The sequence below is a fragment of the Phoca vitulina genome, unplaced genomic scaffold, assembly GCF_004348235.1.
Source record: "Phoca vitulina isolate PV1807 unplaced genomic scaffold, GSC_HSeal_1.0 scaffold29, whole genome shotgun sequence".
In the NCBI taxonomy this organism is placed as follows: domain Eukaryota; kingdom Metazoa; phylum Chordata; class Mammalia; order Carnivora; family Phocidae; genus Phoca; species Phoca vitulina.
This window is the reverse complement of record NW_022589732.1, coordinates 12,550,561-12,566,574: the sequence shown is the minus strand read 5'-3', so window position 1 is coordinate 12,566,574 and position 16,014 is coordinate 12,550,561. Positions and strand designations below refer to the sequence as shown.

At 58.8% G+C, this 16,014-nt stretch overlaps 2 protein-coding genes across 3 annotated transcripts in view; one reads left to right on the top strand and one right to left on the bottom strand.

Moving 5' to 3' along the window:
- Nucleotides 1–16,014, bottom strand: part of CDH23 (cadherin related 23) — a 359,724-nt gene that overhangs the window by 87,816 nt on the left and 255,894 nt on the right. Inside the window, 4 exon segments of the mRNA XM_032423932.1 lie at nt 8,716–8,864; nt 11,801–11,914; nt 13,952–14,104; nt 15,564–15,783. Coding sequence (XP_032279823.1) covers nt 8,716–8,864; nt 11,801–11,914; nt 13,952–14,104; nt 15,564–15,783 — 636 coding nt within the window.
- Nucleotides 2,085–8,557, top strand: CUNH10orf105 (chromosome unknown C10orf105 homolog). 2 transcript variants are annotated; one of them, XM_032423937.1, is made up of 2 exons: nt 2,085–2,441; nt 5,302–8,557. In XM_032423937.1, the coding sequence occupies exon 2, from the start codon at nt 5,307–5,309 to the stop codon at nt 5,676–5,678; it is 372 nt and encodes a 123-aa protein (XP_032279828.1). In that variant the 5' UTR covers nt 2,085–2,441; nt 5,302–5,306; the 3' UTR covers nt 5,679–8,557. The 2 variants fall into 2 exon arrangements, with proteins under 2 accessions (XP_032279828.1, XP_032279829.1); XM_032423938.1 differs by having other exon boundaries at nt 2,085–3,496.

Genomic DNA, 16,014 nt, shown 5'->3' with positions numbered 1-16,014 from the left:
CCCCGCCACACAGGGAGAGAAGACTGTGTGTGAAGCCCCTTTCCTGCCCTCTACACCACTCCCAGCCCATCCTGGACAACCTGTGGTTTCCCACAGAAGCTGGGGGTATGAGAGAGAAGGACACGTCTGTCTATCTTGTCCCCCATGAGGACACCCGTTGGTGGCTCTCTGCTGCCCTGTACGGCAGGGGACCTGCCAGCTCTGCTCCTTGATCCTCCACTAGGGTCTTGGGGAGGCTGGGGGAGAAGGTGGATGCCGGCACCGTAGCTCTCTGGCTCTAGGCTCGACGAGGTCAGCCCATAGGAACCTGCTTCCCTCCTTCAGCCTTTTGAGATCCCAGGAGCCACATCTGAGGGGGCTGGATTGTGTGGCTGCTTCTTGCCCACACTTTCTTGGTCTGAAGCCATTCCGGCCACACTGAGTCCCAGCTGGGCACTGTGTCCTGTAAGAGCCACTTTGCAGAAACGCAGAAATCCCACCTCCCACGAGGCGGCTCCATCTTCTGTCACCTACACATTTGCTCCAGTCTAGTTTCAGACCCCCCGCCGGGCGGCTTGCTCGGCTGTACCTCAGGCTCACGCACGGCCTCTGGGGGAACTTGGGGGCGTGCTGTTCTCACTCAGAGATATGTGCAGTGTTTATCCCTTTTCACACAGAGTCCAGCCTCGAGGCTGCTGGCAGTCATGGCCGGCCCCAAGGCAAGTCCTGTCAAACCAAGAACTGAACACCTACTCTACCCTGAAGTGAGTCGAGAGATTGCTCCCCTGGAAGGTGATGCAGGAAGAGACTTGACACCGTGTGGCTGGGAAGACCCGGGGCCTCGGGATGTTGTCTCGATTGGTGGTGAACTGCTTTGTGATGCCCTGGACCTCACTTCTCCTGGATCTGCCCTCTTCTCTGCCCCTCTCCCTGCAACCCTGTGTTGTGTGCTGGGGCTGCCATGTTCCTATGGACCATGGCCAGTGGTGACTGGTCCGGGAGAAGGTACCTGATCAGGACTGGGTCAATCTCATCCTTCGCCGGGACTTTGGACCTTGGGCCCAGAGAAAGAGCAAGTCCATCTTCCTACTGGTGAGAACTGGGAGTACGTGAGCCCATCTTTCACCACCCTCCTCACCAGCTCTGCCCCAGCCACACCGATCTCCTTCTCCATCTTGAATACCAAGTGCGTGCTGTTTCCCCCACTGGCCTGCTCTCTCTCCAGATATTTGCATGCTCGCTCTCTCATGTGCTTCAGGTCTCTGCTCAAATGTCATCTTCTTGTCCGGCCTTCCCTGAGCGCTCTATGTGGCATTGCATTCCCCACTCCAATACCTAGGCTGTCTCCACCCCCATCAGCTGCTGACATACTGCATCCTTGCTCAGTGTCTATATTCCCACCGAGAGGATGGGCCTTTGTCCACCGCTATCTCCTCAGTCTCTAGAACAATGGCCCTGGCACCATGACCACTGTGTTGTATTTCTGGGACCTTGGCGGGCAGCAGTGGGGGGATCCCTGATGGGGAGGCTGCTCAAGACTTAGGCTCCTCTGCAGGCTGCTGGCTTCTGGGGAGGCTGCGGTGGACGCTCTGGCTTCCGAGAAGAAAGAAGGCTGGGGGAGGGGCGTGCGTCTGTGTGTGTAGGGTGTGTGTGATGTGTGTGGTGTGGGGAGGTCTGGAGAGCTACCACCTGGAGGAGCTCCAAGGGCCCACCCAAACTATAAGGAGCAAGCCACGGCTGTCCCTCAATCCTGTGCTTTCTGCCCTAAGATCTCTTGGACCTTTGAAAATGTCTCTCACCCCTCACTTCTGCAGCCAGACACCTTCAAAGGGCAGGTGCTCTTCTGGGAAGCTGAGGGGTAAGCCTGGAAGGTGAGGGGCCCAGGGACGCAGGAGGGGAGGAGGGGCCCGAGAGCGGCCAGGGCCTACCCCTCTGCGCTGGGCTGCTCCCCTCTCCCCTCTCCCGGGTAACCCGGAGGCTGGCAGGCACTGAATAGCAAGGCGCTGGCTGCCGACCATACCATTCAAAGCCCCGATGGGGGAAGGTGAGAGCCACTGCAGGGGCCGTGAAACCCTCCCCGTGCCTCCCCAGTGCCTCCACCCTGGCCCCTGTGAGGGATCCAAGGAGACCTGCCGGAGAGGGGCCCTGGCAGGGCTTGGGAGCGACCGGGCTCTTCTGCACGGCTCCCCTCTCCTTCTGCCTGGCCCAGTTGCCATCCCTACCCTCTTGGCTGTCCCCTCCCCCAAGGCAGGGCCCAAACTCTTCCAGACAAAGCCAGGGCTAGCTGGAGAGTGAGTGAAGACGGCCCACTCTGCCCAGCCTGGCTGACTGAGGGGCACAGGGTACGGCAGAGTCCAGGGCAGGCTGGGGACACGGTTGGCACCTGGTGCTCCTTGGCCCTCCCGTGGACAGCTAAGACGACCTTTCTACCAAGCTTAGGACTGCTGAGCGCTGGCTCTGAGGTCAGTGCTCGGGGGACTGCAGGAAAAGGCTTGGTGAAGAAAGTGGGGCCAGACCCTTGCTGGGGTACTCTGGGGAGGATGCGAGGGTGCGCTTAGACCTGGGGAATCCCTCTGCTTTTGTAGAGAGTGGAAACAGGGCCCAGTGAAGGATAGTGACTAGCCCAAGGCCACACAGCAAGATGTGTTCTGGGATTAGCCCCTCTGCTGCAGCAGGCACTGTGCTATGGAGTTCTGAGGGAAGAAAGAAGTTTCTAGACTGGACTTGCAGAGATATGTCCAGAGCCGGGCCTGCCAGTGTGCCTTGGGCTTGTGGGCAGGGAGAAGCTTCACCTGCCCTCAAGACTATTCCAAGCCTTGTTCTGGTGGAGGCCTCTTTTCCCTGCAAGCAGGCCCTTGGTGGATCAGAGGGGCTGTAAAGGGACCCGGCAGTTGGTTTTGCTGTGTGTTCCAGGGAGGGTGGCTTGATATTTTCAAGTACTTCAGAGTCTCTTGCTTCTAAGAAAACTACTAAAATGCTAATTATAGCCTCATTTATCTTTTTATTAAAGTGCTTCCCCAGGGACCAAGGTCTGGACCAGCTTTGCTAGCCCGATAGGATCTCCAGACCCACGGGAGGGCCTTGCCATAGTATCAGGACTAACAGGATCGAGACCTCTCCCATTTCTGATTGCCCTTTTCTTACTCCCAGCCATGTACTGCCTGGGGGAGGATAGAAGGCCAGTCTTCTCCCTGTGGGAGGTGGTGGTGGGCACACCCCATCCCTTCTCTGCGCTCAAATTCAAGGGCGGGCCAACCCACGTATGGCTGCCCAGCCAGAGTGCTTTCAAGGACCAATGCCTGAAAGGCAGAGGCCGTGGGCAGCTAGATGGGCATCAAAATTTCCAGCTGGGAGGGGTCGTGTTCTGTCTGGAAACGCTGTAAGGAGTGGTGGCAGGGAATGGGTGGGAGGTGGGGGGGCTGCCCTGGATGCCCTCAGTTGGCTGGGTGCAGGGCGAGGCTGCAGGCAGGAAGGAGGCTGAACGCAGGGAGCCAGGAGTGAGGTCCTGCCGCTGCTGGTGAGTGCCGGGGTGGGGATGGGGGGCTCCAGAGGGCGGGGGCTGGGTGGCCCCTCTCTGCTCCCCACTGCCTGCTGACACAGATGGCAGCCCACGTACAGAGCCCTGGCATGACTCTGCTGAGCACCATGCTAGAAACTCAACTGTAAGTTTATTCCAAGCTGAGAGCTGGGGGAGAAGGAGGGCAACCTGCCATCCCTCATCACAGGAAAGTCTCCAAGGTCAAAAAGAAAGAAATGATCGTTTTTTTAATTAAGACCCTCTTTGGGACTTCCTGTCCTGTGTTTGTAGAAATCAAAGATCATCCATGCTGGTCTGCGAGCTGGAGGTAGCCCGCTTGCGTGTTTTGTGTGGCCTGTTTTAGTGTTTTAGATATTTGGAAAATTCATTTCAAATTTTTGGGGGGGTCAAGTTTGTTTACTTTGTGGCATATCCTCCCTCCCCCACCCGTCTCCCGCTTTAACCAAATTTGAAATCAGTTGTCAACATTTAAATGTCAGGAACATTTGCCTGAAAAATCCAGGCAATTTCTGGCTTCTCTTGGGAAACCGGAAGGGCCGACCACACTGGGCCTGCATTCCATCAGCCTGGCCGAGGCACCCCCACCTCTGCACGGACACTCTCTGTGTAGACCTGCCACCAGCCCTCTGTGGTCTCACGTTACCTACTGGCCAGGCTCTATAAGGATTTTCATCTGCAACCCCAGACATATTCAACCAGAAACTCAGCCTGATTTTTCATCTCCAAAGATCCTCTGCTAAGCTCCCTTTAGTGGGATGGTCATGAGTGATAACAGGTGATTGGTGTCTGGGGGGCGTTTTGAGCCCCACCTTGTCAACTCTGTAGCTCTCTTTGTGGATTATTTCTCACCTGTTCTAGGAGCGGCTCATGATCCCAGAGGACTGGGAGCCTTAGGGCCAGGAGTCATGAAACCTGATTCTGGCCTTTGCTTGGCCATGGCTCACAGTGTGGGCTTGGGCTTGGCCTTCCCTTGTTTGGGTCTCAGTTTCCTTACTTGTCATGGGAGCAGGCTGGGCTGCATTGGTAAGCACCCACAGGAATATCCAGGGGAGCAGGCAGGTGAAATAAGGCGTGTAGTGGACCTGTGGGAGGGGGCGTATGGTGATCTGGGGGCCAGATCTGTCTGAAGGGGACAACGGCTGCTCGGCCTCAGCTACAGGGTGCCAGGCAGCAACTGGCCCTGTGTTGCCATTGTCGAAATTCTGGAATTTCAAGAGAAGCCAGATTTCCAGATATTTATGTGAAATCTCTTGGGTTTTGGTCTGTTACTTTTAAAATATTCACAATTAATTGAAATTTATAAAAACACTACAAGGACCCAATAAAAATACTCGTGGGCCCCCATTTTGCAGCCCCAACGTTAGATAATTGTCAGGGTCCTTACCAGCGGCAGCATCCTATAATTGATGACTCGTTCTGGGTCAGAGAGCAACCTATTGATGGAGTTGGTCGTACGTTCCCAGGTTTTCAGGTATAACACTATTGTAATTCATGAGAACTGATTTTTCAAGGCCAAGAGGCATCATCCTCCTGTCTCCTCTGCGGCAGGTGGGCAGGGGGTATAGCAGAAAGAGGACCTGAGTTCAGGCCCAGCTCCATCGCTTTCCGCTGTGTGACCTGAGACTCGTCAACCTCTCTGGTCCTCACTGTTCTAACCTGTAAAATGGCCATGACTTTCTCTGCAGCTAGGTTAGCAGCACCCGGCTCCCATCAATGTTCCCTTCCCTCGGCAGCCCTGGGTCCAGCTGATCTGCCTCTGAGCTCCTGTCCCCTTCCTGTTGCAGGAGCCATGAGCACACAGGGTCCCAGCCCCCTGGCCTTCCTCACAGCTCCTGCCACTCCGGGCAGCCCCACAGAGGCGGCTGACCCCCTCCCCATGCTCATCGCCCTCGCCTGCGTCTTCCTCCTGCTGGCCAGCTGTCTGCTGTTCATGACCCTCTGCAGACCGGCCGCGCTGGACCCGGCCCAGCGCCGGGCTCGGGAGTGCATGCCCCACCACCCCGGGAGCCCCAGCGAGCCGCAGCTCAGGCTCTGGAAGCGCCTGGGCTCTCTGCGCCGCTCCCTGCACAGCTTCCGCCGGGGCAGGCCTGCTCCCCGACGCCCCCTGCCGGGCTGCAATGTCACCCACGATGGTGACTGCACGGAATCCACCAAGATGTGACCGGGCGGCCCCAGCCTCCAGAACCCATCCGCGGACCCTCCTGCCTTGGACAGAGCCCGGAACCAGGGGCTGCGGACGGACGTGGGCCACATGCTCAGCCCCAGTGGTCCTCTGTGTGCCCAAGCCCGTGGCCTTTCCCAGAGACTGCCTCTCTGCAGACTCTCCAGCTGCTGCCTGCTGAAAGACAGCTGGGCCGACTGCGGGGCCGGGGTGGGGGGGTGCGAACTGCGGCCCCCAGTACCCTCCTCCAGCAACCAGGCACCAGCCACCTCCGGGAAGCAGTGCCCCTGCTCCCCAACAGAAGTCTCGCTCACCCTCCAGGTGCCAAAGCCCAGCGTGGATTCCAGTTTGACTTGCCAAATGGCCAAAGGTTCCCTCCAGCCAAGGGAAATACTTGGCCCACATGGGGGGCAAGGTACTGTCTTGCCCTCTGTGCCAACTCAGTGCCCGAGGCAAGAGGAAAGCCAGGGACTTCTCTCCTTGGAATTCCTGGGCCCCACCAGCATTCGCCTGATAATCCCCGGGCACAGCCAGCACCCTCGTGGTGGGTGAGATGCCCAGTGCCCGTTGGGAGGAGGGCAAGCAGGAGGCTCTCAACGCTACCCAGCGAATTGCCATCTTGGCAGCCATCTTGGTGGCCCCCCCTTGAAGGTGCTGACGTTACAGTGGACCAGGAAGGGGCTGAGAATGGGTCAAGGAGCTCCTTGAGAGGCCAGGACCCGTGCTGTGTCAGAGTGGTGGGAAGCAATGCCAGAAGCTAGAGGGGATGCCACCTGGGCTCTGAGGACACATCATAGTGCTCCTGCCTCACCCAGGGCAGCAGGCATCCTCCCTTTGGGGTAGGAGGGTCCAGACCTCTCCAGGACAGCACCTCAAGTCTGGAGCACACTAGGTCTGCTGAGTTTCTGGCAATTGCGTCATTGACTGGCTACCTGTCAAAGCAATCCCACCCTAGAGTGGACTTCTCAGCATTCCAAACCCCCAAACTCTCCCCACAGGGCCGTGACTCTGGGTCCCAGATTTGGAGAGTGGGCAGAGGGGTTCTGAGCTGCCTAATTCCTGCCCCAGAGAGTCAGCTGGCCAGGGCCACCTGGTGCCCTGCCACGGGGCTGCCCCAGCCCCCCTGCTGTGACTCACGGTGCAGCTAGCCAGGTCTTCTCAAAGAGTGAGCTCCAGCTTTGCCACTTGTTCCCAACGGTTCCAGCTCCAGAACCATCCCTGGTTCCCAACTGCTGGCTGGAGAAAGCCAGGGCTTCCTGGTCTGATGTTCAGTGCCCTCTGGGACCTGGCTCCAAACTATCCTTCCAGCGTTGTCCTGACCCAAGGCTCCAGACAAACTGAACTACCTGCCCTCCCCAGGCTGTGGCTTACACTCTGCAAGGCACCCCCTCCGTGAGGCTATCTTTGCTCTCCAGCTGAAAGCCACTTCCTGCCTGGAACCACCCCTACCCTTCCCATCTCTTAGAGGGAGGGCAGGGATCAGTTCCTCCTGGCAGTGTGGGCGACCCACATCTATGTCTCCTCCTTCCTACGGGCCTGGGAGCTTGCAGAGAGTGACTCTGTCCAACCTCTCACATAACCAGCTCCAGGCACAGAAGTATGAATTATGTCTCTATTTCCTGAGTGAACAGTGGCCCCAGCTGGGTGTGTCCCCACCCCCAAAGCTTAAGGATCTTCCCTCACATGCCCCTAGACAGAAGCTTTGTCTCCAAGCATGTTGGTGAGGTCCCCTGTACCTTCAAAGATTGAGGCCAGAAACTTGGTCAGAAACTTCCAGGGCCTTGGAGAAGTCACTAATGCCTGAATTTCTCCCTTAGAAATGAGGGCAGCATTGGGGCTGCCCTGTCTCACTCCTGGGCTCTAGGATTTCAGGCTGTGTTGTGTTGGGTAAATAGAAACCAATTCTTCAGGTTTAGAAAGTGGGGCAAGCCTCATTCCACGAGCATTTGGTACCCTCTCCCCTTCCAGCTTGTTAACCTCATCCTGGTTCCCTTCCCAGGGCCTCCCTGTCACATCCCAGGATGAATTTGGCCTACAGTCACCGGCCCAGCACTAGGTGCTCTCTTCCTGGAGACCAGGGGTGGGGGTAAGGCTTCCCAGAGGGCCGGAAGGAGACGTGTCCCCACTTTGGTCCTGGGAGACTGTCGGTGAGTGGGGTGGCAGGTGTGAGGCTGGAGGAGAAGCTGAGCCCCAGAGGAAGACAGCCTCCTCGTTCCTCCTTCTGGAACCCGCTCCCGGCCTCTGGCAAATCCCTGCAGTTTCCTGGACCCTCTGGGCCTCTGGGAATCAGCACCCTGCTCCCAGCCCATTTCCTGCCAGCCTCCTAGCCCCGATGCAGGGAGCTGGACACACTTCCAGCCCCTCCCGATCCTGGGAGCCTGCCCCAGTGGACAGGCCCGGATTTGCCATGTTTGGCTCAGCCTCTGCCTCCACAGCTGGTGAAGAGGATAATTCAGTCCCGGCCTCCCTCCCCACCCAGCAACTGAGGCCTCCAGGGCAAGCTGGGGGAGGGCAGCCGAGCCTCATTTTCAGGTCCTCCCCTTTCTCGCTCGGAGCCTCATAGCTGTTGCTCTTGCTCCCTGGGCAAAGGAGCTCTTTCTTCTTGTGCCTGTTTACTTCCCAAGAGGGGAGCTCCAGCCAAGGGCCCCATGAAAGCCTCTCTGTTCTGGGCCTAGATGGGCCCTGGCTATTTCCCCTCACCTCCTTTCTGGGAAAATGTGACAGCTCCATCCCCTTGCTGTTCTGAAAGGCCCTCTGGGTGGCGTGGGGGAAGCGGAGAGCGTTTGGGGGAACGGGAGGCAGGCAAGGCCTTCCTTCTGTCTTTGGGGGGAGTCAGGGTGCTGTCTCAGGCTACAGAAACTAAAGGCCTGCTCTCCCCGGGAGGGAGGAGGGCGCCTGGCTACTTCCGGGGCAGCCGCTGGACCCTCTCCTGTTTCCATCCCTCCATGTGGCATCCGGGCCACCATGCCACGGAGCGTGTGTGCAGCCCTGCCTGCCCCCAGCCCACCAGCTGCCCCAGGGGGCTACGGCCACCTGCCTGCACGATGCTGTGTCCCTCAGGGATGTCCTCGGGGACGCTGGCCTCGTAGCTGCTCTGTAGAAAGATGGGCCGGTTGTCGTTCACGTCCAGGACGGTGACGAACACGGTGGCCGTCCCCGTGCGCCGCTTACCTACGGGGCCGTTGTCTGTGGGAGTTGAAGGCGGACGGGTCGTTAGCAGCTGCCTGACGGGCAAATTCCCTGGGCACGTGTCCTGTTCACCACACGCACTCTGGCCTTTGTAAGAGGTGGCTCTTTCCTTTTTTAGATTGAGAATAACACTAACAATGCCTACCCTCTCCCAGGCGCTATTCTAACTCATTCAGTCCTCACAAGAAGCATGTGAAGTAGGTGCTGTCATTATCAGCCCCATTTTACAGAGGAGGGAACTGAGGCCCAAAGCGGTTCCGTGGTGGCCGCCAGAACATGGACCCATTCAGGGTCCCTGGCAACTTGTGAGTGCAAACTCATTAGGAAAAAGTGTCTTTGAAGATGTAATGAAGTTAAGAATCTGGAGCTGAGGTATCCTGGACTGCCTGGGTGGGCCACAGACCCATTGACAAGGGTCCTTAAGAGAGAAAGGCAGAGGGAGATTTGATTCGGAGAGAAGGTCACGTTAATTCAGAGGCACGGATTGGATTTTGCAGCCACGAGCCAAGGAATACTTCGAGCCACCAGAAGCTGGAGGAGTCAAGGAAGGATTCCCCTCTAGATCCTTGAGAGGGAATACAGACCTGCTGACACCTTAATTTTGAACTTCTGGCCTCCAGAGTCATGAGGAAATAAATCCCTACTCTTTTAAGCTGCCCAGTTTGGGGTAATTTGTTATAGCAGCCCGAGGAGACAGATGCAGGTATGGAGATCACAAGCCAACAGCTCTCAGGGCCAGGTGGGTGAGACCCGTGGGTACACGCATGGGAGGGCCCACCCCAAAGGGCAGCTCGGCTCTCTTCCAGTCCACAGTGGACAGGCCGAGGGTGGACCTAGTGACACGAGGTCTTCTGATTTCTTCAGAGAAATGGAACATCTGAGCTTCTACATAAAATCTCCTGATTTTTAAATGTTCCCACCTAACTCATTCTGTATGGAATAAGAGATGGGTCAAACATGCCTACAGGGCAGATTGGGCCTCTGGGCCCTGGGCACTCAGGGCCACAAGCCCTGCTTGATTTCTAAGCCTAAGGTGTCCAGGGGTTCTGCCCCCTTGGTTCCCTGTGGGATCCTCCCAGGGCTAGGGACGTGACTCAGCCCCAGGGGTGGCTGTCAGGTTGCCCTCCATGGAGGAAGGAGCGTGTGACCTGTCCTACCGGTCTGGGCGAGGGTGGTCACCCCAGGGAGGAGTACAGGTAGCTGGCACTGGCTGAGGATGAGGGGTGACTCTATCCTTCTTCCCAGGCCAGCTGACCACATGCTGGGGCACAGTCGCCTCTCTCGAGGTAGATGATCTTGCCCTCCTAAGCTCCTCTCCAAGCCCAGCCTCCCACTGCCCTGGAGGTCCTGCTTACTTGGCCCGGCTGGGGACAGTATGAGCTCCAGGCCCCATCCGAGGCCTGAGCCTGAGCCCTCTCCTCCTGCCGCACAGTGCTTGAGGCAGCGGGAATGAGGGGTCTCCCGAGGGTGGGAGGAGAGCAAGGCAGAGGGGAGATGCATGTGGGCATGGGGTGGGCTGGGGAGGGGCTGCTGGCTGGAAAGGCGGAGGCACAGAAAGCTCACTCCCTCTCACCCACAGCTTACTGCAGATGTCAAACTGGGTGCTCCTAGGAGGGGGGCCATAGGCCTCCTCACACCCTTCTTCCCATCTCGAGCCCTCATGGGTTCCCTACTGCCTGGAGACCAGAGACCAAATTGTGGGCTCAATGTTCAGGCCTTTACCAGCTGGCCCTACCTGAGTGCAGCCTCCTCCCCAGTGTACATCACACCATGAGCCAGCTTCTGCCACACACAGACACACACACACACAGACACACACACACAGACACACACACACACAGACACACACACACACAGACACACACACACAGACACACACACACACACACACAGACACACACACACAGACACACACAGACACACACACACACACACACACACACACTCTTTCCCATAGCCAGGTCTCTGCCTGGGCTGGTTCCTCTGCCTGAAAGGCCCTCCCTGCTTCTCGACGTACTGAAACCCGACTTGGCCCTCAAGGTGGTGACAGGCAGGTGTCTGTCCAGCCGCACCATCCTGCTCTTGCAGGCAAACTCCAGTCCTGAAGGTCCCTCTGAGAACCCTACCTCCCTGACTCAGAGGCCTGGGCTTCGGGGCAGGTCTGACCACCCCCCGGCACCAGGGATGGGCCTGTGATTTAGGCCTAACTAGCACATCTCTCCTCCCTTGAGCACGACAAGGGCTTCAGGGACAGGCACTGGGGCAGATGAGCTCATCGGGGCTCCTCTGGGGCTTCAGCGGGGAAGACCAGCAAAGACAAGTGCTGTCTCCCTGCCGCTGCACTTGAACCCGGAAGGATTCAGGCCCAGGGTGCAGCAACCACTGACCACTCTGTCAGCCAGAGAGTGGGGACAACACATGGGAAGCTGAGCTAGCCACTGCGGAGAGACTGAGGCCTCCGGGCACCACCTGCGCCCCAAATCCAGTCCTACCTGAAGCTCCGTTGCCCTATGGACTGGTTTTGTGAGCCCATATTGCTTAAGTTAGTTTGTTTTAAAACTCGCAACCAAGACTCCTAACTGATCCAAAAACACTCCCAGCTGCCACTTCCTCTAAGACTTCCCGGATCATGCCCTTCCCCTAACATGTTTCCACCTCGCTTTGCGCCTGATACTCTGGGCTCCCCCTCCCCCCTTTTTGCCTCGCGGGCCTGGTGGTGCAGCGGTCTGTCTACACCCCACCATCTGAGCGGCTTGCATGTAGCGCTGCAGGCTAAGCCTCCCGCCTGCCAGGGCTCAGTGACACGCTGGATGTCCGGCTGCCCTTTCTCCACGGACGTCAAGACACAGCCTCCGGCTCAAGGCCTGGCTCTGGGGGTCACCCCACCAGGCTGCCCGGAGCTGTGCTGGTATGCAGGTCGGGCTGGGGCGTACCGATGGCCTCCAGGACGAGCGTGTACGCGGCTGTGGTCTCCCGGTCCAGGCTTACTACTGTTCTCACAACAGCGTCACGGTAGCCAACACTGAACTTCCCATCCACGTTTCCACCTGTGGGCCAAAGACAATGAGGCCTCTGTGAGGACGCAGGGCTCCCGCCAGGGAAAGGACAGTGGCACCCCGGCTCTGCTCCTGGGCCAGGACATTCCAGGGGTAGTCGGGGAGGAAAAGGCCATGCTGCGTATTCAGCCCTGCCTGGGACAGGGTTCTGGGGGCGGGGGGAGGCTCGGATGAGGGTGTGGCCTGTGTGGGCTCAGGTGGGGGTGCCAAACGCCTGAAATCATAAGGGTTGAACATTCATTGAGCACCTACTGCATACCAGGCACTTCATGTGGTCTCTTCCATCTGGTTTGTACTATCACAAGCCCACTTCACAGAGAGGGAAATGCGTCCTTTAGTGAGGTTACGTGTGTTGCCCTGGGCTACAGTCACCTAGTGTGGGTGTAAGACTCCAACTTGGCATTCTGATTTCTGAGCCTGCGTCCTTCACCGTTCTGCCACCTGCCCATCTGGTGGGAGTGTCTGAGCAGTTAACTTGCGTTGAGGCTTTTACAGGTGGTCAGGGATTTTGGGGTCAGCTAAGATTTTTCCAGGTCCTTAATCTTGGACTCTCTGAGTGGGGACTCCTGGAGGCTCCATGGAGTGACGAGTAGGGGCAGATGGCCGGGGTGGGAAGTGGGAGGTTCTCCTCTCCAAGGTGGACAGGAAGGGACTCCATCCGAACAGTGTGAAGACGCTCCCCCAGCCAGCCGGCAGGCAATGTGGTGTTCTGGACAGCAGAGGGTGATGCGGCACTGGGTTTGGGCTAGCTTGGACCGGGACCCCGCACCGCTCCTTGCAGAATGAGCAAATTAAAATCTGAGATTCCCAGCTGGGAGGGCTCTCAGCAGGTCAGCAGAAACTGGCCACTTTGGGGCGCTGGGAAATCATCCTGGGAGCTACCAGGTTCTCCCTTGTCCTTACATGGTTTGCCCCTGGAGAAAAGCCCTGACCCCTTTGTGGATGGTCTGAAGCACCATTCACATGGGACAAAATCTGGCTCCTAGGGGATGGGGGAGAAACTGAGGCGCCAGTATGCTGGGGGCTGAACCATGACTGGTCCACATGGGGGGAGTCTTGATAACGAAGCCTTTCTTGGAGCAGTGTTGAGGACTAGACTGTGAGGAGGTGGCCTGAGGGTGCTGGGCCCCTTTAGGGAGTGGAGGGAGGGCAAGATCTGGAAAGAAGAGGTTGAGAGCCACCACAAGCAAGGATGGGCTGTGAAGCTGGGATTCCTCGCTCCAGGGGCAGAGGCGTCAGGGAGACTGGTGTGTGCACTGAATGCATGTGCACACACATATGTGCATACGAGCGGGTGAATAATGTGGCTGCAGGCAGGCCATGGACGGAGAGAAGACTGAGCCAGTAATACGGCCGAGGGACAGCTAAGGAATGTGAAAGAACTGCCCCCCAGCACCCCAGCACCTCTCAGGTGTGGCAGGGACTGAAGCACGCTGGGCATCTGTTCTAATCCAGGCATGACTAATACGTGGCCTGTTTACCGCCACCTACCGAGCCTACTGTCATGGCAGACATCACTAACTGCTCATGACTCCGTTTCTCCTGTTGAGCCAGGACATGGCCTCATACGATTTCTCCACAGCTCTCTACTTAGTATTTGTGAGCTAAAACCATTTTATTTAAAAAGATTGAAACCATTTGTCTCTAAACAGATGGGAATTCTCATGAGTGAAGGGTCCCTGGGGAAGGACAAGACCACAGACTTCCCGTCTCGGCTTTATCACCTTGACGTGGGGGTGGAGTGGGGGGGTGCAGGGCTCCTCCCCAGCAGTCACGGGCTCTACCTCCCTCCTGACTGAACCTCGGTAAGTTCCCCCAATCTCCGAAGAGGCTCAGGAGGCCCCCAGTGAGCCAGGCCAGAGGGACCCAGCTACAAAGCCCCTGGGAAAAGCTAAGAGTAAACCCTACGGGAGGGTCCGGTGGGAGCTGAAGCCTGATGCGGAGGGCTGACGCGGGCCCCTCCCCCATCCTCCTGGGGTGGGGGGAGGCTGGGGGCACACATCGGAAGGAGCGGAGGCAGGGCCGCACCTGTGATGAAGTAGCTGAGCTCGGCATTGAGGCCCGCGTCATTGTCCGTGCAGTTCAGCCAGACCACCCGGAAGTCCCGCGGCACGTCCTCGGACACGGAGACATTGTACACGGCGGGGAAGAAGGTGGGCGTCTCGTCGTTCACGTCCAGCACTGCGGGCAGAGTCAGTGCACAGGGCTAGGCGGGGCTTCCGCTCCAGAGAGCCCAGCGCCAGAGGCGGCAGGAGCCGACACGTCTCGGTGGCGGGCCGGGGGTCCCCACGCCTGCTAGGGTCAGGGCAGGGCTGACCCGAGCTCCTCGGCCTCCCGTGGTCCTGCTCCCCGGGTGCTCTGGTGCTGGTGCTGCCTGCCGGCCACGCCAGGAGAGAGAACCCTGGGGCCTCCCTCCAGTGGGTGCCTCACGACGGCAGCGGTGATGATGATGGCAACGACCGTGACAGTGAGCCTGTGCTAAGTGCTTCCCGTACACACCCCGTGTGCCCCTCCTAACACCCTGACAAGGCAGGCATTCTCAGACACACCAGACAGAGGAGGGGACAGGAGCTCAGAGCAGTTGAGTCACTTGTCCCAAGTCACATAGCAGGCGAGTGGCAGGGTTGGGGTCTCGGGGAGGCCCGCCCCTAGTCTGTCATGGGGTCCTAGGAAAACAGCTGGCTTTGAGGATCCCCCCCACCAAGAAAAGTCTAATTCCCCTTAAAGATGTGTTTTCCCAGCTGATGGGGCTTGGGACAATCTTCACAGTGAAATGACCCCACCTTCCCTCTTCAGCTCCTCGTTGTGATAGCCCCAGGAGAAATGACGGGCTTGCTTGCGGACCTGGCTTCTGCTGAGGCCGGGAGAGAAATCCTCCCTGGGAGCACTGAGCACCTCCCTGTCAGTCACTGGCACACAGCGGGTCCCCAGACGGGCACCAGGGACCCACAAGGCAAGCGTGGGACCGACGGATGAGAGAACGCCTAGGCACGTCTCGGGCAAATGTCTGTACTGAGCTAACCCCCACCTGCACAAGCCCGAGGGGCCGGCAGGAGCCAGAGAACAGGACACATCTTGCCCGTCACACTCTGTACTGACTTGACTTCCCTGTGGTTAGTTCTGCCCCTCTGGCAACAGCTTGTGTCAATGTCCCTGTTTTGTCCCAAGGATTAAAGACGTGACCAGAATGGAGGAGAAATCGTAAGGGGCCTTGGCCCTGCCCTTCTCTTGCCTGCAGCTAACCCCGAGGGCCCACCCACCCCTGTGCAGGTCGCCTCTGCTGTTCGCAGGATCAAAGGCTCTAGGAGGGGTCGGGGACCTTGGCAGTGGGTCCAGGCCCGGGGCTGGGGCGGGGCGGGGGGGGGGGGGGGGGGCTGAAGGGGGGGGGGGGGGGGGGGGGGGGGGGTGGCTACTGAAGGCAGCGGCTCGGTGGGAAGAAGGCTCTGCCGGCATTTTGGACTTGGTGGAGGCAAAGAGGGCTCTGTGCTGAATGGCGTGGTTGAGGAGGACACCCCATTAGCAAGGCACCCTGTGTCCACATAGACAGGGATAGCGGTGGTGGTCGTGGGCTCCCCAGCCCGCCCGGCGCTGCTCCAGGGCCCGTGCGCTCTCCGTGCCGTAGGAGACCCCCGGCCCTCACCTCGGATGGTGAGCGTGCCGGTGGAGCTCTTGGGGGGCGTGCCCGCGTCGCTGGCCACCACGCGCAGCTGGTACTCGGCGATGCGCTCGCGGTCCAGCTCCGCGCTGGCGACCACCACACCCCTGCTGCTGTTGATGAGGAAGTCCATGCGGGGCATGCCCACCTGCATGCGGTAGGACACCAGCCCGTTCAGGCCCTCGTCCAGGTCGATGGCCACCACCTGACGGAAAGCAGGGACCACGTGAGGGGTGGGGACAGGAGGACTTTGCCCCCGAGAAGGGCCCCCTCCTTCCCACTGATCGGCGCTCAGCTCCAGCCAGACATGCCCGCTTCCCTCAGTGTCTCCAGCGGTGCCACTGTTCCCAGCACCTTCCCAGATGCTAAGAGGGCAGCACGTCAGAGCTAAAGGCATCCGGATACATCAGGTGGGGCCGGCGGGGGGGGGGGGGGG

Bases quoted from the DNA above. Each gene is read 5' to 3' on its own strand.
- CUNH10orf105 (XM_032423937.1), top strand. From the start codon at position 5,307: ATGAGCACACAGGGTCCCAGCCCCCTGGCCTTCCTCACAGCTCCTGCC.